Source organism: Vulpes vulpes, chromosome 13, assembly GCF_048418805.1.
Source record: "Vulpes vulpes isolate BD-2025 chromosome 13, VulVul3, whole genome shotgun sequence".
Classification (NCBI taxonomy): Eukaryota; Metazoa; Chordata; class Mammalia; order Carnivora; family Canidae; genus Vulpes; species Vulpes vulpes.
The window spans coordinates 157,841,499-157,866,523 of record NC_132792.1 but is presented as its reverse complement, the minus strand read 5'-3'; the positions used below and the strand labels follow the sequence as shown (position 1 = coordinate 157,866,523).

General features: G+C 41.8%; 1 protein-coding gene across 2 annotated transcripts; it reads left to right on the top strand.

Moving 5' to 3' along the window:
- Positions 1–725: 725 nt before the first annotated feature.
- Positions 726–24,795, top strand: DDX59 (DEAD-box helicase 59). 2 transcript variants are annotated; one of them, XM_072733446.1, is made up of 8 exons: positions 726–1,011; positions 2,658–3,475; positions 4,721–4,888; positions 8,430–8,519; positions 14,281–14,532; positions 15,673–15,825; positions 16,309–16,437; positions 22,394–24,795. In XM_072733446.1, the coding sequence occupies exons 2-8, from the start codon at positions 2,669–2,671 to the stop codon at positions 22,655–22,657; spliced, it is 1,863 nt and encodes a 620-aa protein (XP_072589547.1). In that variant the 5' UTR covers positions 726–1,011; positions 2,658–2,668; the 3' UTR covers positions 22,658–24,795. The 2 variants fall into 2 exon arrangements, with proteins under 2 accessions (XP_072589547.1, XP_025873762.2); XM_026017977.2 differs by lacking the exon at positions 726–1,011 and adding an exon at positions 1,555–1,722.
- Positions 24,796–25,025: the final 230 nt, after the last annotated feature.

Below are 25,025 nucleotides of genomic sequence, written 5' to 3'. Positions count from 1 at the left end.
GACTGAGAGAGAGAGAGAGGCAGAGACACAGGCAGAGGGAGAAGCAGGCTCCACGCAGGGAGCCCGACACGGGACTGGATCCTGTGACCCCAGGTCACGGCCTTGGCCTAAGGCAGATGCTCAACTGCTGAGCCACCCAGGCATCCCTGTGCTTGCTTATATTAATAAGGTGGTGCAGTCAGAGATCTTTCACATTATCAGTATGTTAAGTTTTAAAACTTAACATATTTGTTCAAAATATTATTTAGCATGCATCAAAAATTAGACTGAACATATTTTTTTTTAATAGTTAAAACCTCAAGTATTTAGGTCGTCCAGCTCAGCTTCCCTCTTCCCTGCTTCCTCCCCATCCCTCCCTCCCCACCTGCTTGGGGCAGGTGGCTCCAGAGTTCTAGCAAAGCAGGGAAATGAAATTCCAAAGGCACCGAAAACCGTGATTTGTGGTTCTGTTTTTTTTTTTTTTTCCTTTCTGGGGTTGGGTGCTAGTGTGGAAGCATTACCCAGCGCACCCGGCTCCCGCGCCACCGGCTTCGGCCTCTCCGGGCGCGCAGGCGGCTTGCCCCGCCCCGGCCCCACTACGTCACGTTCGCTCTGCCCCGAGGCTCCCCGGGCCGCCCCGCCCTGCGGGCCCCGCGGGCTCCGGCCGCGCCCCAGCCGCGCTCGCCCGTCGGCGGGTCGCCCCGAGCCGGGAGGGGGCGTGGAACGGCGCCAGGCCCCGCCCCCTCCGCCAGGCCCCGCCCCCGTCGCACGGCGCGCCGCGGCCTCCCCGCAAAACCCGGACAAGTGGATCCTGCGCTCCGCACGGGCCTCCGCGCGGTCCGGAGGCCTCGCCGCTGCAGGCCCGTCGGCGGGAGGCTCGGCCCAGCGCCCGGAGCGGGGAGCCGGCCCCGAGCGGGAGCGGACGTGGCCCCACGTCTGGGCCAGTGAGCGGCCGCGGGCCCCGGCGGCTCGGGCCTCCTTCCCGTCCTGCTCGCTCGCCCCTGGGACGCGGGGCGCTAGGCCGCGGCGGCGGTAGGATCCCCCGCCCCGCCCCCACCCCCGGCCCCGCCCCTTCCCGCCCGAGCCCCAGAGCCCCCGCCCGCCCCCACCCGTGCCCCCGCCCCGCCCCTATACGTGCCCGTGCCCCTGCCCTCGCCACCATCGGTGCCCCCGAGCCCCCGCCCCGCCCCCACCCGTGCCCCCGCCCGTGCCCCCATACGTGCCCCTGCCCTCACCCCCATCGGTGCCCCCGAGTCCCCGCCCCCACCCCGCCCCTATACGTGCCCGTGCCCCTGCCCCCGCCCCCATCAGTGCCCCCGCCCTTGCCCCCGAGCCCCCACCCCGCCCGTGCCCTCGAGCCCACTCCCCGCCGCCATCGGTGCCCGTGCCCCCACCCGCGCCCCGCCCCTTCCCGCCAGCGCCCCTGCCCCGCCCCCACCCGTGCCCCCGCCCGTGCCCGTCCCCCCCGCGCCCCCGCCTGTGCCCCCGCCCCGCCTCCACCCGTACCCCCACCCGTGCCCGTCCCCCCCGCGCCCCCCGTGCCCCCGCCTGTGCCCCCGCCCCGCCCCCACCCGTGCCCCGCCCTCAGGCCGCAGCGCCCCTCCCCGCCGTGCGGCCTCCGCGGCCCGGGCCGGGCGGGAACCCCGTAGCCCGCCTTCTAGCAGCGCCGTGACGTGCCCGCGCCTCTGGGGGGGTCGCGGGTCCTGCAGCCCCCGCCCGCCCGAGCCGGTTCCGAGTCTGCACGTGAGCACCTCGAGCGCGGGGCTCTCCTGCCGCCGGGCCGCCCTTCCCCCCACCCCCCTGGACGTCCCGGGACTTAGCATCTTCAGTTGCATTTATTTATTTATTTATTTTTTGGTTGGGGAATTTTTCTGGAGAAATTGAACCTGGTCATTTATCCTAAGAATTTTTTTTTTTTTAGCAAAGTGTTGATTAGAATATTGAACGGCCCCCAAATTAGGTGAAAAAGCGTTTCACAAACCACATTTTGCAAAAGCATTTTGGTGGCTGCGAGCTGGAGCTCGGGCTCTGGACCCCGAGGGCCCGGGCTCTAACCCTTTAGGAACCCTGTGAGCTGGGACGAGCCCCTTCGCCTCCAGCTGGCCCAGTTTTTTCATCTGAAAAATTACCATACACAGGACAGCATAATACAGCTGTGTCTGTGCGGGCGGTACTAACCTTCCAGCTGTGGAGGTGGGCTCAGGTGAGAAGCACCAAACACGGCTTGGAACCTACAGAGCAAGCATTACTACCTCAAGGTCGCATTTTTCTGTTTTCTGGTTTTGATTTTAAAGCTCCCAGGGGCGAAGCATCCCTCCCGTTTCCTCTTGTGAAAACTTAATAGGATTTACTCCACGATTCCTAGGATAGTTGGTGTTTCAGAGTGCGGAGTCAGTAAACAGGCAGGCTGTACGCACAGGCTGTGCTAGGCAGTGTGTGAAGTCTCACCACTCCCATGTATAAGGAAAAGGCCTTTTTTTTTCCTCCACCAGGGAAAGTTGTGAATGGAAGAAAAGCCCTGCTGTAAGTAGTGTCAGGATGGCTTCTTTCAGTCCTTTCAGGCAAAGCCCAGGGACACACGAGGCTGACTCTGGGGTAATCATACGGTCCTTTATTGAGGATCATATGTTAACTTTACTGAGGATAAAATAAATCTCATTACATAATTTTCTCAACAGAATATTGAAGGATGTTTGTTCCAAGATCTCTGAAAATCAAGAGGAATGCTAACGAGGATGGCAAAAGTTGCGCGGCCAAGAAAACCAAACCAGAGGCGGAAGACCTTCAGCTGGATGAAGGCAGAGATGATCCAGCTGATGCGCTGACCCCCAGGGGGGCCAGGACGGCGGGCGGGTGCAGCGCGGAGCCGTGCCCTTTCCCCAGCACCGCCAGCCAGTGGGCTCTCGTTGGTTTGGTTGGACCTGAGCAGGATTCAAAGCGTAGCGATCTTTCCGAAGAGCCTGTTAAGTCCTTTTCCAAAACACAGCGCTGGGCAGAACCCGGAGAACCTGTCTGTGTTGTTTGTGGTCGTTACGGAGAGTACATCTGTGATAAGACCGATGAAGACGTGTGCAGCTTGGAGTGTAAAGCAAAACATCTTCTGCAAGTAAAGGAAAAGGAGGAGAGGTTGACACTCAGCGCCCCACACAAAGCTGCTTCTGAGCCAGAGTCTCCACTGGACGCTTTGTACGTCTATAAAGAGCACCCCTTTATTCTGGACCTTCAGGAAGACCAGATTGAAAACCTTAAACGGCAGCTAGGAATTGTAGTTCAAGGGCAAGATGTCACCAGACCCATCATTGACTTTGAGCATTGTGGGTTCCCTGAGGCCTTGAATCACAACCTGAAGACGTCGGGCTATGAAGTCCCAACCCCCATCCAGATGCAGATGATTCCTGTGGGACTTCTGGGAAGAGACGTTCTGGCCAGTGCTGATACCGGCTCAGGAAAAACAGCCGCTTTTCTTCTTCCTGTTATCACCCGAGCCTTATGCGAGGTAAGAGTTCACAGGTGTTTCTCTCAGAAACAAGCCAGTTATATACCAAGTTCCATCCTTAACTAGGTTAAAACTGCAAATGGAAACTGTAACTTCAGTCATTAGTGCTCCTGGCGGTTTTAGTCATTAGAAGCTCCTGGCTTCTGATAGTTGCTGGTATGAGAAACATAATTTTAGGCAATTTTTCTTTTATTAGATTGAACCTTCAGGATCTTTTCATTGAAGGTCTTAAAAAATTGCTTTCCTTACGAAATATTTTCTTTCAACAAATTTTTTTTCTTTTTTTTCTTTTCTTTTTTTTCAACAAAATTTCTATTCAAGAAGTAAACTCTTGGTTTGGGAAAACAAATCCTGCTGACCCGATGACCCGCAATTTTTGTGTTCAATTTAGCCTCCTTGGTTTTTTAAAAAATTGATTTATTTTGTGTTTTTTAAACAATTGTTTTTTTAAAAAAATTGATTTATTCCAAAGTTGGAATGTTATCATAGAGTTCAAAATAACACGCTTAAATGGTCCATCTTAAAATAATGCTACCTTACTTTACTCGTTAGCTTATAGTGCGTAAAGCACCCCCCCACACACACACACAATTAATTTAACTGACGCATTTGCCAAGTGCTAGTGAGTTTGTGAGATCTGAAGTAGGGCAAAAGGGAAGCCAATGCAAAATATAGGCAAAGAGAGGAGAGGTAAAGGAGGAAAATTTGGAAAACTAAAGAATCGTAGAAGATAATGTGAGGAAAAAATAAAAGAAAGCACCTGATGTTCAAAATATTAGTAAAACTCACTGGATGCCCCAAAATAGAGCTATAGGGCAGGAAATAGGACATTTATAAAAGGAAATTCTTTGGACAAAGGAAAAAAGTGAATCTACAGGAGAGCTGAGGGGACTGTATCAAGGGTGGAACACCAAGCTTTAACCGGATCGTCCTGGTTTTGTCTTCAGAGGAGCGTGGCCAGAGATGGCAGGGGCCGCCTGGGAGCCAACTGCCACTTTCCCCACCCCGGTTATCACAGGTGCTCCTCCCTGGCCCCAATTTTGATCTTTCACTGTGTATCCGTGTTATGTAAGGAAGGGTTCAATTTATGATGGTTTTTGGAGAGAAAATCTGCAGTGAGCAGAAGGCAGGAGGGTTCCTATCCAGTTGGGCTGATGGGAAGACTCCCAGAATACTTTGAGGATTTAGCCCATCCGCAGGAATTCACTGCCGGCATTTTCAGACGTGTTTCTGATGTCTTCGCAGAGCAAGACTCCGTCTGCACTGATTCTTACACCAACAAGGGAGCTAGCCATTCAGATAGAGAACCAAGCTAAGGAACTGATGAGTGGCCTGCCTCGCATGAAAACCGTGCTCCTGGTGGGGGGCTTACCCTTACCCCCACAGCTGTACCGTTTGCGACAACACGTGAAGGTAAGCACCAGTTTGATCACGGTTTGTCCTGGTGGTTTTGTTTGCCTTCAAGGACCTTAATACATGTGATTTTAGGTTAGCCTTTAATTCTTGCAGAGTAAGCCTTAAGGTTTTTTTTAAGGTTGTTTTATATTGGAAAGGAACACAATTAATTCCTGCCTTCCGCCCGATGCCGTTGGATGTTCTCACCCGCATCATCGCGTTTATCACATTTGCTCTTGAAGGTGGGTGGGCATATCCCATCTTCATGGCTGAGAAGCTGAATCTCAGAAAGATGACATTTACCTAAGGATCCGTAGCTAACGTACTCGAGAGTGTGATTCCTACAAACAAGGCCGTTATCCCAGTGACCGCAGTGCAGTTGCAGAATCAGGAAACGAACGTGGGTACCCTGGAATGCCGCGGGAGTTCAGGCTGCTGTCATCTGTCCTCAGACCCCGTTCGTGTTTTACTAGTTGTCCCGTCAACTCTTCTTTTTAATAGCACAAGAATTCAGTTCAGAATCACATTTTGAATTCAGTTGTCGTGTCTCTTTCATCTCCTTTGGTGTAGAACAGTTCTTTAGTCTTTGCTCCCCCCCCCCCATAATCTTGACAGTTTTAAGAATTTTAAACTGCTTACCTTGAAGATCTCTCAATTGACTGGGTTTAAGTTATGTATCTTTGAAAGGAATATCACGGAAGAAATGCTTTGTTCTTTTCATTACATCCTTTTATTTTTATTAAGATTTTTATTTATTTGGCAGAGAGTGAGCACACAAGCAGGGGAAGCGGCAGGGAGAGGGAGAAGCAGGCTCCCCGCTGAGCAGGGGGCCCAACTCGGGGCTCAATTCCAGGACCCTGGGATCACGACCTGAGCTGAAGGCTGATGTCTAACCTACTGAGCTACCCAGGCGCCCCGTGACTACATCCTTTTAGATGATACACGATTTCAATGTGTCCTTTTACTGGTGATATCACCTGTAAAGTAACCGTAAAATTTATTTGTTCCTTCTGTAATTAGTTAAGCATTTTGAATACCTTCATTTTGTAAATTTCTTGTGCTTTACCAAATTTCCAACTTACTCTTTTTATATGTATATCAGTATGACTCGTGATTACTGATTGTATTTAAAGGATCATAATGTGTTATTACCATTATTTGTTTTGGTTCCCCACTTGTCCCCAGTTTGAGCAGTGGAAGCACTGTGGAGTCGGTTTCTGTGTTCTTTTATTATGTCCCCATCATTCTTTGAGCACTTTCTTTCTTTCTATCTGAAGAAGATGATCGTGCTTACATTGTTCTTCCCTTGGCTCAGCCCTGAAATCATGCTTTTCCCCAAGCTATCCTGACTCCTTTTGGTAGAGGACGGTATTTAGAAACCAAAATCTGGGCTCTTGGTTGGGTTTGTTGCTGTTTCTCTTTGCTGTTGAGTTATCATTGCTTCGAGGACCTCTCAGTGAATAGAAGGTGAGAATATTCCTTAAGTGTGTATTTCTGCATCTATATTTATCGTAGCCCATGAGTTCGTGTCGATACTTCCAACTCTAATTCAACATAGCAAGATTATTTTGGCATTTTCTGCTTCCAGATTTGTCACTCCGACAGTGAGAAATCTGCTACCTCTTATCTTTTACTTATTTATTTACTTGATCAGCCATCTTCTATATAACCAGTAGCCCATCCTCATCCCTGTCCCTTGCCCCACAGTGATGCCTTCCTTCCTAGACTCCATCCTGCGCCCTCTTCACTCCCTTAGACCGCAACACCCTGTGCAGGGCCGCCTTTCTCCGGAGGGTCCTTCATCACCCTGCTGCCTCTCCCACCCACCGTGCCAGGCCATGTCCTTCACAGACACCCTCTATGAAAAAAGTAACTGAAAAATCTGTCTATTCAACAAAGTGATCTTTCAAAAGCCAGGGCAGAATAGAGACCTTTTCAGGTAAACAAAACTGAGAGTTTATTACCAGTAGATTTATATAAAAGAATACTAAACTAAGATATTCTGCATATAAAGAAGATTCTGGAAAGGAAGGCGTGGGATCAAAGAAAGAATGGCGAGTGGGCAGCCCTGGTGGCTCAGCGGTTGAGCGCCTGCCTTCCGCCCAGGGCATGCTCCCGGAGACTCGGGATCGAGTCCCACGTCGGGTTCCCTGCTTGGAGCCTGCTTTTCCCTCTGCCTGTGTCTCTGCCCCTCTCTCTGTGTCTCTATGAATAAATAAATAAAATCTTAAAAAAAAAAAAAAAAGAATGGTGAGCAAAGAAAATAGTAATCATGTGGGTAAAATTTTTTTTTAATAGTAATAGTAGAAAGAAATAGTACAAAGAAAATAGTACAAAGAAATAGTACAAAGAAAATAGTAATCATGTGGGTAAATGTAAACAAACATTGACTAAATAAAAAGTAATAATGAACAATACGTGGGTGTAAAAAAATAGAAGTAAAATACTGACCAACTGTAGCATATCAGCGCAGGAAAGTTGTGATTGGTGTTAAATCATTTGCCCTTGATTATTCAAGAAAAAGGTAAATACGTCTAGTTCACTTCAGACTTTATTAAGTTTATATACATTTATTTTACAATTCAAGGGAATTCCCACACTAAAAGAATTGGGGGAAAAGTTTATAATTTCCAAACCAGTAGGGGAGGAAAATGAAATAGGAATAGAAGGGATGAGCTCAGTTGAAAATAATTAAAATGGATTTAAATGTTTATGGTATTTCTGAAAAAACTAAGTGGAGCGCTGTGGTTCTGTGGATACAGATCCTTACGACCCTGAGACTTATCATTCTCCATGACCCTCAGCATTGTGTCGGTTTGTCTTTGAAAAGTAGAATACAGTTGAGTTTATTAGATCATTTGTAACTCTACTCTGCTTTATTCCAGGCACTGTCTCATTTAATCTTCATAGTAGTTATTATTATTTCCATTTTATGAATGTGAGAACAGAGACTCACACCATTATTAAGTGTTACAGCCGAGATTCCTACTGAAGTTTGGCTAACAGGCCCCACTTTTAAGCACTGCTTCAACTAATACTTATAAGAGCGTTAAGAGCCTTAAGCAACCTTAGAAATCATTGTGCCCAACCTTTTAATTTAAAAACAGAAGAGCAGGGCCAAAGAGGTTAAGGGATTTGCACTTGGTCATAGAGCCAAATAGTGGTCAGCCTGCCTGCAAGGCCCTTCCTGGTCTGGTCTCTGCCTACTTTCGAGCCTCCTCCGAATCTTTGTCCCCTCTCCACCCCAGTGGCCTTTCAGCTTCAGAAATTCTTGGATGCTTTCCCTCCACCTGGCCCTCTCCTCACCGGCTCCCACTCCTCCTCTAGGTTTTCGCTTGCCCGTTAGCCAGGACTGGATAACCTCACGAGCATTGATGTGTTTCATCTGTTCCTTCCTTTGTGTTATGAGATTTGTGAGAGCAGAAACTATGTCTGACCTAATCAACATTGAATTCTGAGTCCTTAACCCAGTGGCTGGCACATATTAGCCACTCAGTAAGTATAGACAGAAAGAAAGAAGGAAGGAAGATTATCTAATTTGTTTTTCTCTGTTCTTCAGGTTATCATAGCGACTCCTGGGCGACTTCTGGATATAATAAAACAGAGCTCTGTAGAACTCCGCGGTATAAAAATTGTAGTAGTAGATGAAGTAAGTAGTGTTGTTTAGAACATTAGTCATATAATTTTATATAATTTATGAAAATTATATTATAATTACATAATTTCACTGTATGTTCAGGCATTTTCTTCCCCAAAGGAAAAAAAAGTAGGAATTTTTTTTTTTTAATTGCAGTAGCCATTCGTAAGCTGGTTCCCGTGTGGTACCCAAGGTATAGTGCACCAAAATTAAATCACATTAATAAATAAAATCAGCTATCTTTTCCTAATTTCCAATAATTACTTTATTCTCAGTGATAAATTTTTTAAATATTTGACACTGGCTCTCATTTGTCTAAAAAGAAAAACACATGAATCCACAGCATGTAACTATTAACAGGGAATTTGGAAGTAGCTAATAATATTTAGTTGGATGACCTTTTATATTTTCTTTTGTGTGGACATAGGTGTCTGTGGTCTTGATTTTCAGTGTTACATAGAGCATATAGGCATTTTTATATTTTTGATTTGCTTAATATGTTATTATTTGATGATATTCCAGCAAGTGAACAAGCAGGAGGACTCAAAACTGTGTCAGCACAGGCTGGGCATGGGCCAGTTCTGCCTGCAGTGCATTGCACATCTACTTTCATATATGTCCCACCAGCAGTGACAGAGCAGAGAGGCCCAGCAGAAATGTGGGGTTCAGGGGCTGACCAGTGATGGCAACGTGGTTCCAGGAAGTAGCCAGAGGACATGGAAAGAACACATAGGCAAGATCCTTGAGACTGGGATTGAGCCTTTACTCCACCCCACTGTGGGGTGCTGGGCAAGTCGTCTGATCTTCCAGAGTTGTGGCAACGATGAAGTAATGATTGGGAAAATGTCTCATAGACTGGAATGTCCTATATAAATGTAAAGTAATTGTTTAGGACAGTTAAGGTAATGTTATTCAGTCCTTTATTACTTTTTTCTGTTTTCTTCTTACACATCTACTCTGTGTGTGTATGTGTGTGAGAGAGAGAATATTTAAGTTCTACTCCCTTAACAAATTTCAGTTATATAATTATTAATGGAGCATCATTAATTATGGTAACCATGTTATGCATTTCAGACCTTATCTGTTATATAACTGAAAGTTTTTACACTTTTACCCCAAACCTCTTCCTATTTCACCCACTCCCTAGCCCCTGGCAATCATTTTTCTACTAATTTCTATGAGTTTGACTTTCATTTTTTTATTTTTAACTTTTTTAGATTTCACATGTAAGTGTTCCCATACAGTATTTGTTTTTTTCTGTCTAGCTTACTTCACTGAGTGTAGTGTCCTCCGAGTCCATCCATGTTACTAAAAATGAAGTAATTTTAGGTCGGAATAATATTCCATTGTATATAACATGCACCTCATTTTCTTTATCATATTCATCTGCTGACGGACACTAAGGTTGTTTCCATACCTCGGGTGTTGTGAACTGTTATTCAGTCCTTCAAAAAGTGCTGCTAAGTCAGCGTTTTCCTGGTGTGCCTTTTGATTCAACTGATTTATTGCATCTGATTATCATCAGACTTACTGCCACCCTGCAAGTACAAGTGGGCTTCCCACTGTTGATAAGCCCATGTGTTCTCACCATGTGGTGAGCCTGAAAAGTGAGCCTCATATAGATTTTAAAGTTGGATTCCATTCCTGCTTGCTTCTCTCCACAACATTTTTCCCTTTAGCCAATGGATGAAGTTTCACAGGGTACCTCTGTGCTGTGCTCCATATAAAAGGAGTATTCATTCAGCAAACCTATAGTGAGTGCTTGTAATGTGTGGCCTCGGTCCCAGCTCCTCAGCATTTAAGGAAACCAGCTGGCAAACAACATAATTGATCATGTACTGAAACTGAAGTTGGCACAGAAGTTCTATTTAAATACAGATTGACCAAGTCTGGTTAAGTTTGGATGGCGTCACAAAGAAATTTTAAATATTATTCCAGCCTATGAAGTGCTGAAATCTCATTGGAGAAAAATACATAAATTCTTGAAGTAAAGGCAAGAACATCGTCATATATACGGAAATACAAACGTACCGAAAGGTGCTATGCAGGCCGGGGAACAGCAAACTCTTTCTGCAAAGGACCATTTAAGACTTTGGGGGCCACATGTCCTCTGTTGGAGCGCTCAGTACAGCCAGAGACCGGAGTGGGTGTGACTGCATTCCCACAAGCTCTATTTAAAAAACACCTGAAGGTCTGTGTTTGTCCCAAGAGCCTCAGTTTGCTGACTCCTGATACAAACTGTTAGTAAAGTAATGGGACTGTGTATGATACGCTAATTGTTTAGGACATTTAAGGTCAGAAGGAGAAATGAGAGACCGTGTGAACTGGCACCATAAGAGATGGCTCCTCCGAGGTAATGGGATATGACCTGGTCATCCACAGATGGGAAAGGATTTAGAAAACTAGAGAATATATCAAGCGTTCCAGGTGAAGAGCCTAACATGAACAGAGCCAGAAAGGCCAAGCACAAGCGCAGAGAGACCAGCCAGCTTGAAGCATTCTTCCTGAGGAATAATAGGAAGTAAAGTTGGGTAGTTAGGGTGGGGTCAAATTACAGAGGGCCCTGAAAGGGAGGCAGAGGATTCTGGATTTGATGTGGGAAACAATGAGGCTTTCTAAATTATTGAGTTGGGGTGTCACATGTGGAAAGTGGTGGTTTAGCAAGGTTATTCTGCTGCTCCATGCAAGAAAAATGAAAGAAGAAAGAATCTGTGGGACAGAATGGTAGCAACCCAGACAAGAGGTGAGCAGGGTCAGGGACAGGGTGGAGGCAGTGGGAAGCATGAGTACATCAGAGAATCGCTGTGAATCATTCATGAGTCTTCTGAGGACTGATGAATATGAAAGAAGATGAAGAGGAAGGTGGTTGAGGGGACTCCATAAATTCTGGTTGTGCCTTTAATTTTAAGGAAAGGGTAAGCGGGTAAGGGTTGGGGCTTGACAGTAGCATTTGAATTGGTTTTAGAAATGTCGAATTTCTTGTGAATGACGGATGAAGGGGAAATACTGTGTAGATAGGAGAAATGGGCATTAGCATCCGTGGGACACACTGGTCTCTCTAAGGGTGGAAGGTGAGAGAGGAACAGGCACTGGGGCTCTGTGTCTGTCTGTGGAGTTTGAAGAGGAGTCTAAGCAGAGAAGTAGTCTGAGAAACCAGAAAGAAACTGAGAGCAAGTGATATTGCTGCAAAGACAGGCCACTGTTTGAGGAGGAGGGTGAAGATTCAGGAATGGTCAGGCATGAAGACTAAGATAATTCCTTTAGAATTAGAGGAATCTGCTGTGTCACCCTTCTGTGTCTCCCATGGATTCTCTCCCAACTACCTGCCCTAACTTCTTTATGTGTACGTGGCTCTGAAACCTTCCGTCAGTCTCCCAGGTAGACGTCAGACCTTTCCTCTCTGCTCTGTTTACCTGCGTATAGACTTTATCCTTTCTCTTGTATTAGGCTCCTGCTGTATCCCAACAATCAAGCATAGTGCTGGTCCAAGTTTCCCTAATGGTAAGAATCACCCAGTGTGTTCAGTGAATGTAGTAGAAGAGCAGATCTCTTATGTAGATATTCTGATTTAGGAAGCCTGAGTTGGAATCCAGGGATATTCAAAAACTCGTTCTGGGTGATTCTTCTTTAGGGGGATTTGGGACACACTGACTAGCAAGCTAAGCTGCCTGGCAGTGGTTTTTTCAGTGCTTAGAATTAACGAGTGCTTGTTTATTTATCAGGTGCTTTTTACATGCTAGACACTGTCCTGGGTTTTGAGGATACAATGGGAATTGATATAAGCCCTGACAAATGTATGTACATGGGTCGTGTAACAGAGACAACTGGGGGGTTAGGTTAGTATCAGGGGAGGGCTCTAAGTGACACTTATGCTGAGACCTGAGTGAGGGAGCCAGCCACGCGAAGATCCAGCTGGAGGATCTGCTTCAGACAGAGCTAACGTGGGAGTGACCATTGGGTAGTTGGGGGCAGAAAGAAGGCTGGTGCGGCAGGGTCGTGGAGCATGAGGTGGAAGAGTGCTAGGTGATGAAGTCAGAGAAGCAGATGAGGATGAAAACTGTAGGACTTTTAGCCTGTGGTAAGCAGTTGGGTTTTATTTTATGTGTGATGGTTAATTACTGGAGGGTTTAAGCAGAGGAGTAAGAGATAGGATTTGTGTTCTAGAAGATACTGGGTGCTTGGGGTGGATGGCTTCCGGCGTGGGGGTGATAGGATGAGGCGGAGTCTCACTATTGTGCGCTGGATAGAAGCACCTGAATTTGGGGCGTATTAGTGTAAACAGTTTATTTATTTTTATTTTTTATTTTATTTTTTATTATTATTTTATTTTTTTTAGTGTAAACAGTTTAGATGCAGGGAAACTTGGGAGAAGACAGAGGAGATTTATTTCTGATGGCCTGTGTTCTGAACCAGGAGAAGCAAGGCCATCTCCTGAGATGAGGGGGCCTTAGTAGGGTTATTGAGGAAAAGGAAAAGCTGGGGATGTTTTTCAAGACCTACTACCTTGTTGCACACGTGTGCACATGTGTCTTGTAAGTTGAAACATTGAGATTTACCATGCTGTGAGCATGGTCCCAAGTGGTTTATGTATTTTATGTATTAATGAGATCATTAATCATCATAACAGACCTATTAGGTAGTTAACTCTTATCATTCCCATTTGTAAAAGAAAAAAACCGAGGCTTAAAGACATTCGTTAACATGTTTAATTTAAGGTCATAGGTAGAGCCAGGATCAGCCAGGATCACCTAGACCATTATGATTATTTTAGATTTTTTTAAATGTCATGGAATGAATAGTATTAAAACAAGTGTTCAAACTTCCACGTAGTGGACACTTAAAAATACAGTGCTTTAGGGGTGCCTGGCTGGCTCAGTCAGTGCAGTGTTGGACTCTGGATTTCAGAGTCATGAGTTCGAGCCCCACTTTGGGCATGGAGCCTACTTAAAAAAACAAAAAAACAGCAACAAAAATACAGTGCTTTATCTAAATACTCGAAAATAAATGATTGTCAGACCTTATTTTTCAAAATTATAGGTACCTGGATTATATTTAAAAATCAAGATAGCCTTTGTGTTTCATTATTTTAAACCAGTACTAACTTAGAATTTTTTTGTTTGCTTAGTAATACACAGATTGTTTTTAAAAACTAGTAATGCAGAAGTATATACAGAAGCAAAAGCCGCCAACATTAAGTTTTTAAAATTTATTTCATATTTTATTACAAATATATGTCCGTGGTAGAAAAAAAGACCCAAACTTTGCAAAAAGCTGTAAAATGAACAATTTAATTGCATCCCCTTCTACATTCCATAGGTCTTTTCCCCGGAGCTAGCAATTAAGTTTCTTAAATGTATGTACAAACAGTATCATGTTATACATAGTGTTCTGTACTTTTCTTTATTCCTCCTAGCAGTGATTCATTATCATTTAATAAAGGACTTTTCACTCATAATTAATGATAGCAAGGGTTCTATTAAGTGGATCTACTGTATTTTATTTACCAAATCCCCCATTATTGGTATTTAGGGTTTATATATATGTTGCCACTGTTAATAATACCATAAAAATCTTTGTATAATTATATGTTTTCAGTGATACACAACATATAATTTTGTATAAATATGTTTTTCTAAATCCTTTATTTTTGACGTTGTGATATATTCTAATGTGTAAAAGTTTTTAATTTTTTATGTTCTTAATCAGTTTTTTCCTTGAATGGCTCAGGGTTATAATGTCAAATAGGACTAACTTTAAAATGGTTTTATTTTAGGCTGATACCATGTTAAAGATGGGCTTTCAACAGCAAGTGCTTGACATTTTGGAACACGTTCCTAATGATAGTCAGACCATTTTGGTTTCAGCTACAATTCCAACTAGCATAGAACAACTAGCAAGCCAGCTTCTGCATAATCCTGTGAGAATTATCACCGGGGAAAAGAACCTGCCCTGTTCCAGTGTGCGCCAGATTATTTTGTGGGTGGAAGAACCAGCCAAAAAGAAAAAATTATTTGAAATCTTAAATGTGAGTAGTAAGTAGTAAAGCAGGCACCCTGTTTTGTAGATTATTTTGCATTTTTCACAGTTATTAAGATAATGATTTTTAGATGCAGCATTTGGGGAATTTTATACAGATATTTTTTTTAAGATTATTTATTTATTTATTAATGAAAGACACAGAGGAGAGAGAGAGGCAGAGACACAGGCAGAGGGAGAAGCAGCTCCATGCAGGGAGCCCAATGTGGGACTCAATCCGGGGACTCCAGGATCATGCCCTGGGCCAAAGGCAGGTGCTAAACCGCTGAGCCACCCAGGGATTCCCTCACCGAAGAACCCAGGGATTCCCTATATAGATATTTAGTAGTAAATTGCTTTACTTCAGAATTCTGTGGGGATCAAATAAATGCTGTATGGATGCAGGGTTGTTTTTTATTTTCCGTATTATAGAAAATACATTTAAATATCAAGATTATTCCTAAATAATATTTTTTTTGTTTCAGAAATTTTTAGTAGTTTTATGTAACAGATAAAGATAAGTTCTTTCTTGGCCATTCTGTCCTTGAAAAATAGAATTTTTTAGCAGTAACTTATTTAAACAGAAATTTATTAAATGGATGATAATGTGTAAGCACAGTTACTTTAAAATGTGAAGGGGTCGCCTGGTGGCTCAGTCAGTTTAAGCATCTGACTTGATTTTGGATCAGGTCATGATCTCAGAGTTGTGAGGTCAGCCCCACGTTGGGCTCCTCACTCAGCGTGGAGTCTCCTGAAGATACTCTCTCTCTCCCTCTCCCCTCCCCCAGCTCACTTTCACACACTCACTCTCTCTCAAAAAAACAAATTAAATTTTTAAAAATATTGAGTTAAATATGGCTTGTATTTAATTATGAGCAGCATTTAAAATTTTATCTTTTTATTATTTTTTAGCATTTAAAATTTTAAATTGCACTCAATTTTAAAAATAGTTTTACAATATTAATAAAATGGAGAAATGTGAAGGGCAGTAGACTTTTGTGCTTCTGTTTGTGCATATTTTAAAGAAAACACTCATCTTAATAACGCTAGTTTTTCCTCTGTAACTAGCTAATACTAATGATTTCAGAAAAGCTTCCATTGTTATTTATGTTACACGAATAATTTTAAATACATGTTTTTCATTTTTCAGGATAAAAAACTCTTCAAGCCTCCAGTGTTAGTGTTTGTGGACTGCAAGCTGGGAGCAGATCTGTTGAGCGAGGCAGTGCAGAAAATCACAGGTCTGAAAAGCATATCTATACATTCGGAGAAATCACAAACAGAAAGAAAAAACATATTGAAGGTTTGACATTCAGATTATCTTTTCGGGGGGTTCCCTACCGGCTGCTTTTTAAAGCAGACCTTTTTTTTAAGGACTGCAAGAACTTCAGGCACACAGTGACTATGAGCTAATTGTTCCTCTTGCTCAGGCTTCTGTGTTTTGGGAGCAATAAGCCTGTTCTCCACGGGATTATCTACTAAATAGATTACTCATTCAAAATCCACCATTTCTGAAATCAGGTCAGTTTAGACTGGGGCAGAGGAGTCATTCACCCTTGGAAAAGATTTGCCTGAGTACATTAATAGAAACAGACAGATGCAGGGGTTGGGGAGGGGAAGACTTACACTACACATGTTTCTCAGGTATATATACTAACAACCTTTATTTACTGAAAAGGTGCAGCAAAAACGGTATTGAAGAAAGTATTGAAAAAAAGATGTCTGAATTATACAAAACCACGTAAGATAAATTCTGAATAATGAATTTTGTTGCTTTGTGGGGAAGGGATTACTTGAAGGAGACTACGAAGTTGTGGTGAGCACTGGAGTCCTGGGACGAGGCCTAGACTTGATCAGTGTCCGGCTGGTTGTCAATTTCGATATGCCTTCAAGCATGGATGAGTACGTGCATCAGGTAAGGACGTTTTATTTGTTTCCACCATGAGTTTTCTTGGGCGAGGCATTGTCAATAGAATAGTAACTAAAAAGAAAGAAAACAAGTTTTATCATAGACCTATAAAAACTTATTATAGTTTTGTTTTTAAAACATATATATGGGTAGGGGTGCTGGTCTGGTTCAGTTGGGGGAGCACGTGACTCTTAATCTCAGAGTTGTGAGTTTGAACCCCACGTTGGTGGTAGAGATTACATAGGAATAAAATCTTTAAAAATATGTATGCATGGATATAAACTAAATTTTGTTTTAAAAACCTGTGTGTACTAGGCACCTGGGAGGCTCAGTGGTTGAGCACCTGCTTGGCTCAGGTCATGATCCTGGGGTTCTGGGATCAAGGCCTACATCAGGCTCCCCACAGGGAGCCTCTCTGGGTCTCTCATGGATAAATGAATAAAATCTTTAAAAAAGAAACAAAGCTGTGTATAACTAAAATGAGTTAAAAAGTATTGAAAATAATAACCTAAAATGTTAGTTTAAAAAAATTTTAAATCATTGGTTTTTAGCTTATTTTTGTCTCCTTTATACTTCTCATTCAGTAAGTGTATTAAATGGCTTTCATAATCAGGATTTTATAAAAGGGCTTGTTTTAGGTTGACATATCTGGCCAAAATAAAGTTGATCTGTTAAAGTATTTGGTTTTTTAGGAATCTTGTCTTCATCTCTTCTTCATATCCTTATTTGTTCTAGACTTTCACCTATTAAAGTTTTGTTTCTTTATTTTGCTGCCAGAGATAACAGCAGCTCTTCTTTCTAACAGAAATAGAGCATTCTCTTAGCGTCGCCTTATCTCCCTGACTGCTACCTGTTTTCCTTCTCCGGCATCACTTACAGACTCTTCAAGTAAAGCCTTTCTGTCATGTTCTTAGAATTACCTCTGAATGCCACATTCACTTGGATCACCCACTGAAACACTTTTAGTGCCTTGAATGCATTGTTGCTTGTATTTTTACTTAGACTTAGTAATATAGCAGTGCCACCTCATTTACCTGTGCATCAGGGAATTGGCCATCACACAGGAGTTGATTGCTCAAATCACTGAAGTTGATCTTCTTTCAAATTTTTAAATTTAACGATTTTGGATGGTAATTTTTTTCAAAATATTAAAATAATTAAGTCTTTATTTCTTAAATAGAGTATGCTGATCAGAATGATTTAACTTTTTCTTGCTGCATCAAGGGCAACCCTGTGGCTCTCAGTTATTCACTGAGCAGGAGGAGGGGCACAGGAAGAGGGAAAGAGAGCCTACAGCAGAGCCCAATGAGGGACTTGAACTCACAGCCCTGAGATCATGACCTGATCTGAAATCAAGAGTTGGATGCCCAACTGACTGAGCCAGCCAGATGCCCCAAAATGAAAAATAGGTCTTTGTAAAGTAGCCTTCCTGCTTTGAGTAGTTATGACATTTAATGGTGCAGAAAATACAAATACCTATTTGTACATAAACACACATGTATATGCATACCCTGTTACTCTTACTACATAAATGGGACCATATTACACCAACTGTTTATGCCCTGCTTGTTTTATTAAATATATATTAGGCACCTTTTAAAAATAGGCACCATTTAAAAAATATATTAGGCACCTTTCCTTATTAGCACACATAATAGACACCATTTAAAAAATACTAATGTAAAAAAAAATAAAAAAATAAAAATACTAATATATATGAAGTACTTACCATATGGCAGGCACTGTTCTAAACTCTTTAAATGCAAAAAAATAAAAGAATAAACTCTTTGAATGCTTTTACTTGTTTAATTAGTCTTGATCTATTTTCATTGCTGCATGGTCATCTACTATGTGGATTACCATAGTTTATTAAGTAAATCCTTTATAATTTGATGGACAATTAGCTGTTTCTAATATTCCGTTATTAAATAATGCTGCCTGGGGCGCCTGGGTGGCTCAGTCGGTTAAGCATCTGACTCTTTTTTTTTTTTTTTTTTTTTGGAAGAAGTTTATTTTTTTTTTAATTTTTTATTTTATTTATTTATGATAGGCACACAGTGAGAGAGAGAGAGGCAGAGACACAGGCAGAGGGAGAAGCAGGCTCCATGCACCGGGAGCCTGACATGGGATTCGATCCCGAGTCTCCAGGATCGCGCCCTGGGCCAAAGGCAGGCGCCAAACCGCTGCGCCACCCAGGGGTCCCAAGCATCTGACTCTTAATCTCAGCTCGGGTCTTGATCTCAGAGTCATGCGTTCAGGCCCCACATTGGGCTCCATACTGGCATGGAGTCTACTTAAATAATAATAATGCTGCAGTGAACATCCACCTTTACAGTTGTGCCTCTCATGCAGTATATTTGTAAGATAAATGTATAGGAGACCTGCTAGATCAAAGGATATGTGGATTTTATTTTATTCTATTTTATTTTTTTATATTTGGTCTTTTTTTTTAGGATATGTGGATTTTATTTAATTATTTTTAAGATTTGTTTACTTACTATCTTAGGTTTTGTTTATTTATTTGAGAGAGTATGAGCAGGGAGAGGAGCAGAGGGAGAGGGACAAGCAGACTCCTCACTGAGCACAAAGCCCTACCAGGGGCTTGATCTCATGACCTGAGCCAGAACCAAGAGTCAGACAGCCAACTGCTTGAACCACCCTTAGGACATTGTTACTTTGAATTACAGTAGGTATTCCTATATGTCTACTTTGAAAGATTTATTTGTTTATGTTAGAGAGAGAGAACTCTCGAGCATGAGTGGGAGAAACAGGAGAGGGAAAGAGTGGGAGAGAAGCAAACTCCCTGTGGAGCATGGGGCTTGATGATGACACAGGGCCCAGTCTCGCAACCCTGAGATTATGACCTGAGCCAAGATCAGGAGTCAGATACTTAACCAACTAAGCCACCCAGGCGCCCCTGTGTGTCTGCTTTTAATTTAGGGGGCAGAGAGCTTCTGGGGAAATAATTTTGAAGTTGCTAAGTCTTTTAGAGTTTGTATACTATTGCAGTTATTTTTTTTTAAACAGCTTATGTCTTAGTATAAACCATCTCAGAATAAATTATGTCTCGATATAAATCACGTGCTATACAATTCACTTGGAAGTGTACAACTCAGTGGTTTTTATTATATTCATATACTTGTGCAACCATTACTACAGCCAATTTTAGAAAATTTTTATCATCCCGAAAAGAAGCCCCATACTTGTCCCATCTGCAGTTATTCCCCACACCTGTTACACACGTAGATCCCTTGGGCAACAGTTACTCTGCTTTGTCTTTATAGATGTATCTCTTCTAGGCATTTCATATAAGTGGAATCATATGGTATGTAGTCTTCTCTGATGGTTTTTACTTATCACAATGTTTTCAACTTTCACTCATGCTGTAGCATATGTCAGTACATCTTGTATTGCTACATAATATTCCATTCTAAGGATATGCGGCCTTTGTTCATTGTTGCTAGCCATTTAGTGTGTTTCTACTGTTTGTTTTCTGTGGATAGTGCTGCTCTGAGCACTCATGTACAGGGTTTTATGTAGACATGCATTTTCATTTTTTTAAATCCCAGTGTAGTTAGCATACGGTGTTATGTTAGTTTCCGGTGTACAATATAGTGATTCAGCAATTTGATGCATTACTTTGTGCTCATCATGACAAATGTACTCTAAATTCCCTTTACTTATTTCACCTATCTTTCCCCTCCCCCATAACCATCAGTTTGTTCTCTGTAGTGAAGTCTTTTTTTTTTTCGTTTGTCTCTTTTTTTCTTTGTTTTGTTTAATTCCACACATGAGTGAAATCACATGGTATCTGTCTTACTCTGACTGACTTACTTCATTTAGTGTCATATTATCTAGCTCCATCCATGTTGCTGCAAATGGCAAGATTTCCTTCCTGTTTATGGTGGAGTAATATTCCATTATGTATACATACTGTATCTTCTTTATCCATTCATCTATGGATGGGCACTTGGGCTGCTTCCATAGTTTGGCTACTGTAAATAACGTTGCAATAAACATAGGAGTTCATGTATCTTTTCAAATTAGTATTTCCCTGTTCTTTGGATAAATACCAAGTAGTGGAGTTACTAGATTATATGGTAATTCTACTTTTAATTTTCTGAGGAAACTCCATACTCTTTTCCACAGAGGCTGCACCAGTTTGCATTCCAACCAACAGAGCACAAGGGTTCCTTTTTCTGCACATCCTCCCCACATTTGTTCATTCTTATTTCTGTTGGGCATGCACCTAGGAAGGAATTACTGGGTTATGTAGTAATTCTGTGTATAACATTTTGAGGAACTGATAGACTCATTTCCAATACGGCTTTATGATTTTACATTCTCATCAGCGATATAGGAGGATTCTAGTTTCTCCAAACAAACCTTCGTTAGCACTTACATTATTTATCTTTTTAGTTGTAGCATTGCCAGTGGGTGTGAAGTTACATCCCCTTGTGTGTGTGCATTTTTTTTAAAGAAGTTTTTTTTCATTTCTTTCAGAGAGAGAGAGAATGGGGGGCAGGGCAGAGGGGGAGGGAGAGGGACAAGCAGACTCAGCACTGGGCTCTATCTCACAACCCTGAGATTATGACCTGAGCCAACGTCAAGAGTCCAGGCTTAACCCACTGAGCCACCCAGGCACCTCTCTCCTTGTGTTTTGTTTGTTTGTTTATTTGTTTAAAGATTTTATTTATCCATGAGACACACACACACACACACACACACACACAGAGGCAGAAACAGGCAGAGGGAGAAGCAGGTTCCATGCAGGAAGCCTGATGTGGGACCCGATCCCAGCACCTCAGGATCATGTCCTGAGCCAAAGGCAGGCGCTAAACCGCTGAGCCACCCAGGTGTCCTTCTCCTTGTGTCTTTGATTTGAATTTCCCTAATGACTAATGAACATCATTTTATGTACTTAACTGGCCTTTTGTGTATCTTCTTTGGAGAAATGTTTGTTTAAATTATTTGCCCATTTTTTAAATTGGCTTATCCTTTATTGAGGAGTATTATTGAGTTGTAAGTTATTTATATATTCTAGAAAACCCTTACCAGATACATGATAGGCAAATATTTTCTTCTAGTATGTGAGTACAGCTATATTTTATATTAATTTTTAGTTTTATTGGAACAATTCAGTAACATAATTAAATAAAACAACATTCCTTCCCTTACTTGTTCCCAGTCTCATTCCCCAGAGGGCCATGTTTTGCTTTCTTTTTTACAACATTAAAAATGTCCTATATATTGGCAGCGAGTATTCATTTAAATACTCTAAATACTGACTTTAAGTCCTACATTTCAGTTAAGAAGCAGAAATTGAGCATAACTGTGTGTTTACCACCTTCTTCTGAAGAGTTTCTCAGTATATTTGGAAACAAGTAAATTTTGTTCCTTATCACGTATTTTCATCACAAATTTGTGTCCATTTAATTTTATCAAAGTGAGAAATAACTACACAAAATGAATTTGCTTAAATCTCATATTGCAAAGGCATTGAAGTACTCTAAAACAAATAGCCCTCTTGCTCTAAAAGCAGTAGCTTTTGAAAAATTTTTACCTTAACCTACCCACAGTAGGAAACATCTTCCTGTCATTACTACCCTACACACACACACACACACACACACATACACACACACTCTCTCTCTCTCTCTCTCTCACACAGCACATGCGCACACACACAAACATGCTACATAACTGAAACACAAGTTTCACAAACATTTCCTTAGATGTGGTTGCTTTCATATCTCCTGTTTGAGCTGTTGCTTTAAAAATATGCTGGTGGCAGTCCACTAAATTGGTTTCACAAAGTACATTGAGACATACAATTCAAAAAATGCTATGTGAGTGAATGTTAATCTTAGTAAAAGCCTCTAAATACTGATCTTCATTTTCTTTCAAGAGACATTAGGTTTTATATGAACATTTTGAAAATGTCCTTTGCATTTCATTTCAGGTTGGAAGAGTGGGGAGATTAGGCCAAAATGGGACAGCAATTACGTTCATCAATAACAATTCAAAAAGACTCTTCTGGGATATTGCAAAAAGAGTGAAACCCACAGGATCCATTCTTCCCCCACAGTTACTGAATTCTCCCTACCTTCATGACCAGAAAAGAAAGGAACAACAGAAAGATAAACAGACACAGAATGATCTGGTTACAGGAGCTAATCTTATGGACATCATTAGAAAACATGATAAAAGTAATTCTCAAAAATGAACACTTTTTAATTGTGTATTGTCAGTGAAATTTCTGTATATTATTACTGTATGATTTGAGTAAATGGAATTATACATGAAACAAAGAAATTTAACATAATTTAAATTTTTAAAATTATATATCAAATTTATACTGCAGTATTGTATTTATTTCCCTTTTAATTCCCATAAATTTAAGAAAATCAGAAAATGAATTGCTAAATAAAATTTTTTCTGTCTAGACAAAGCCTCAATTTTTCCTCAATAATATTCTTCGAGCTGCTGTCAGAACCAGGAAGCTGCACAGCAAGGAATCAGACTCAGAATGGTGATGCTTTTGTTTAGTGTCCCCAGCGCACTGTGAGCACATTGGCACTTGGATTATTGTTGAATCTATTAAGGTTAGGAAGAAAGTGAAGAATGGAAACCGGAAGAAATGGTCGGTGCTTCTTTTCAAAGATAACTGTGAAATACCTATTTTATTCTGATTGTTTTCCCTTCATCTTGGTAGATATAAGTTTACATTATATTTACTGGGGGCTGCTTATCAAAATCACGCAAGTCATGTTAATATTGCTACTTGTACTTTTATGTTAATTTCCACTTGCTAATTCAATTGATAATATTAAATACTTAGAAGAAAGGATAGGTGTTTTGCTTTGATACATCAATACTTTAATTTCTTTGAAAACTTGGTATCAGTTTACTTGCAGGATTTAGATAGGGTGTTACATAAACGTTGGCACTTAAGCTTTGTATCTTAAACATCCTCCTCAAAGGGATGTGGTGAGATTTATCCAACTAACTAGAGTCCCTGTGTAGGTAGTTTCTTAATGTCTCCACCCATAGGAAAGCACTGGAGAATTTCCCTAATGAATATGAACTCTCCACCCTGCTTCTATGTTTGCTAACTGTTGAGGCAGCCATTAAGGTCCCAGAGCGTGGCAGCAGAGGTGCACTGAAGTAAGCGTTTGCACAATGTTCAACATGTAAAAGAGGCCTTAAAAGTGTTGGTAATGCTTGCTAGAGAAAAGGTGCTTTTTCACTAGACTCAAATTTGTGTATAAATAAAAGCAGTATAGTTATAACAGAGTTTTGCAAATCAGCATTTTTAGAAGACCACATATTTTTAAAAAATCTTTATTGGATTTCTTAAGCCATCACCAATGGGCACTAATAAATTTCTTTAAAAAATCATCTCTGTGCCAAACATGGGACTTGACCTCATGGCACCCCACGGCCCCAAGATCAAGAGTTGCATGCTCTACCGACTGGGCTGGCCAGGCACCCCTAGGAGATGATATTTAAACAAAAATAGGTAGTAGTGGGCTATAATGTAACCCCAGTCGTCAGCTTAATTTGCTGGCCGTCTGGCTTCTGTTCCCACCACTGCTCACGGGGCCTTTGGTTGCCTTCTTACAGCCCTATATCCACCTCCCCCAAACTTTACTATTGCATCAGGCATCACCGCCCCCCCCCCCCTTTGAAATTCTCACTTCCTGAGACAACAGGTGAATGAGACAGCGGGGGTGGGGAAAGAGCCCCAAACTTAGAGGCTCATCATGAGGAATAAATCAGAGGATCTTTTTTAAAAGCCACAGTTTTGCGGGGCTACACAACATCTTCCCAAAGAACATTACCACATAGTTAAACCAGAACTCAGACCGATTAATTTACTTTTATAAATCTAAGTTGGATCCATGAACTGTCACATTTTTCTGATAAAATTATACTCTTTTTTTTGGCAGGCTGGATGTTATTCAGCTTGTGCCCTTCTGTGGAATTAATATCAACACAACTCTTACTGCCTTGTGACATTTTCTGCTCACCATGATCAACCCAGAGCTTGCCCCGTAAGTGTAGGTAGACATGGTACAAGAGGTGACGTGTCATTCAAGGTGACTTTCCTGGCAGCCAAAAGTAAACTGACTCCAGACAGATAGGACTCTTTTGTTGGCTCCAAGGCACACTTAGAATGACCCCACCAACTGTAGGGCCCCAGTATGAAAACCGACCAAGGGTAATTAAGCTAACACAGTTCCCTTGTTCTGCTAAATTACTGCGAGGACCTATGTTACAGTTCTGTTTTATAATGTATGGCACCTGTGGTGTTAATTCGACAGAATTACGAATAAAGTATATAAGACAGATGTTTACAAATAGTAATTCATAAAATCTTTACAAAGAATTTTAAAACTTGAATTTTAGCTTTCTGAGGAATTTTATGTCATCCTTATTTTTCTCATTTCATCTCATAAAGTGAAAACGTAAAAAAACTGCAGATAACTGGGTTCTAATTACAGCTCCACAATTGTGTTTTTTGTTTTTCTTAATTAGGGGAAATTCATTACTGTCTCTTAATTTTTACCTTTGCTCATTGGTAAGATGAC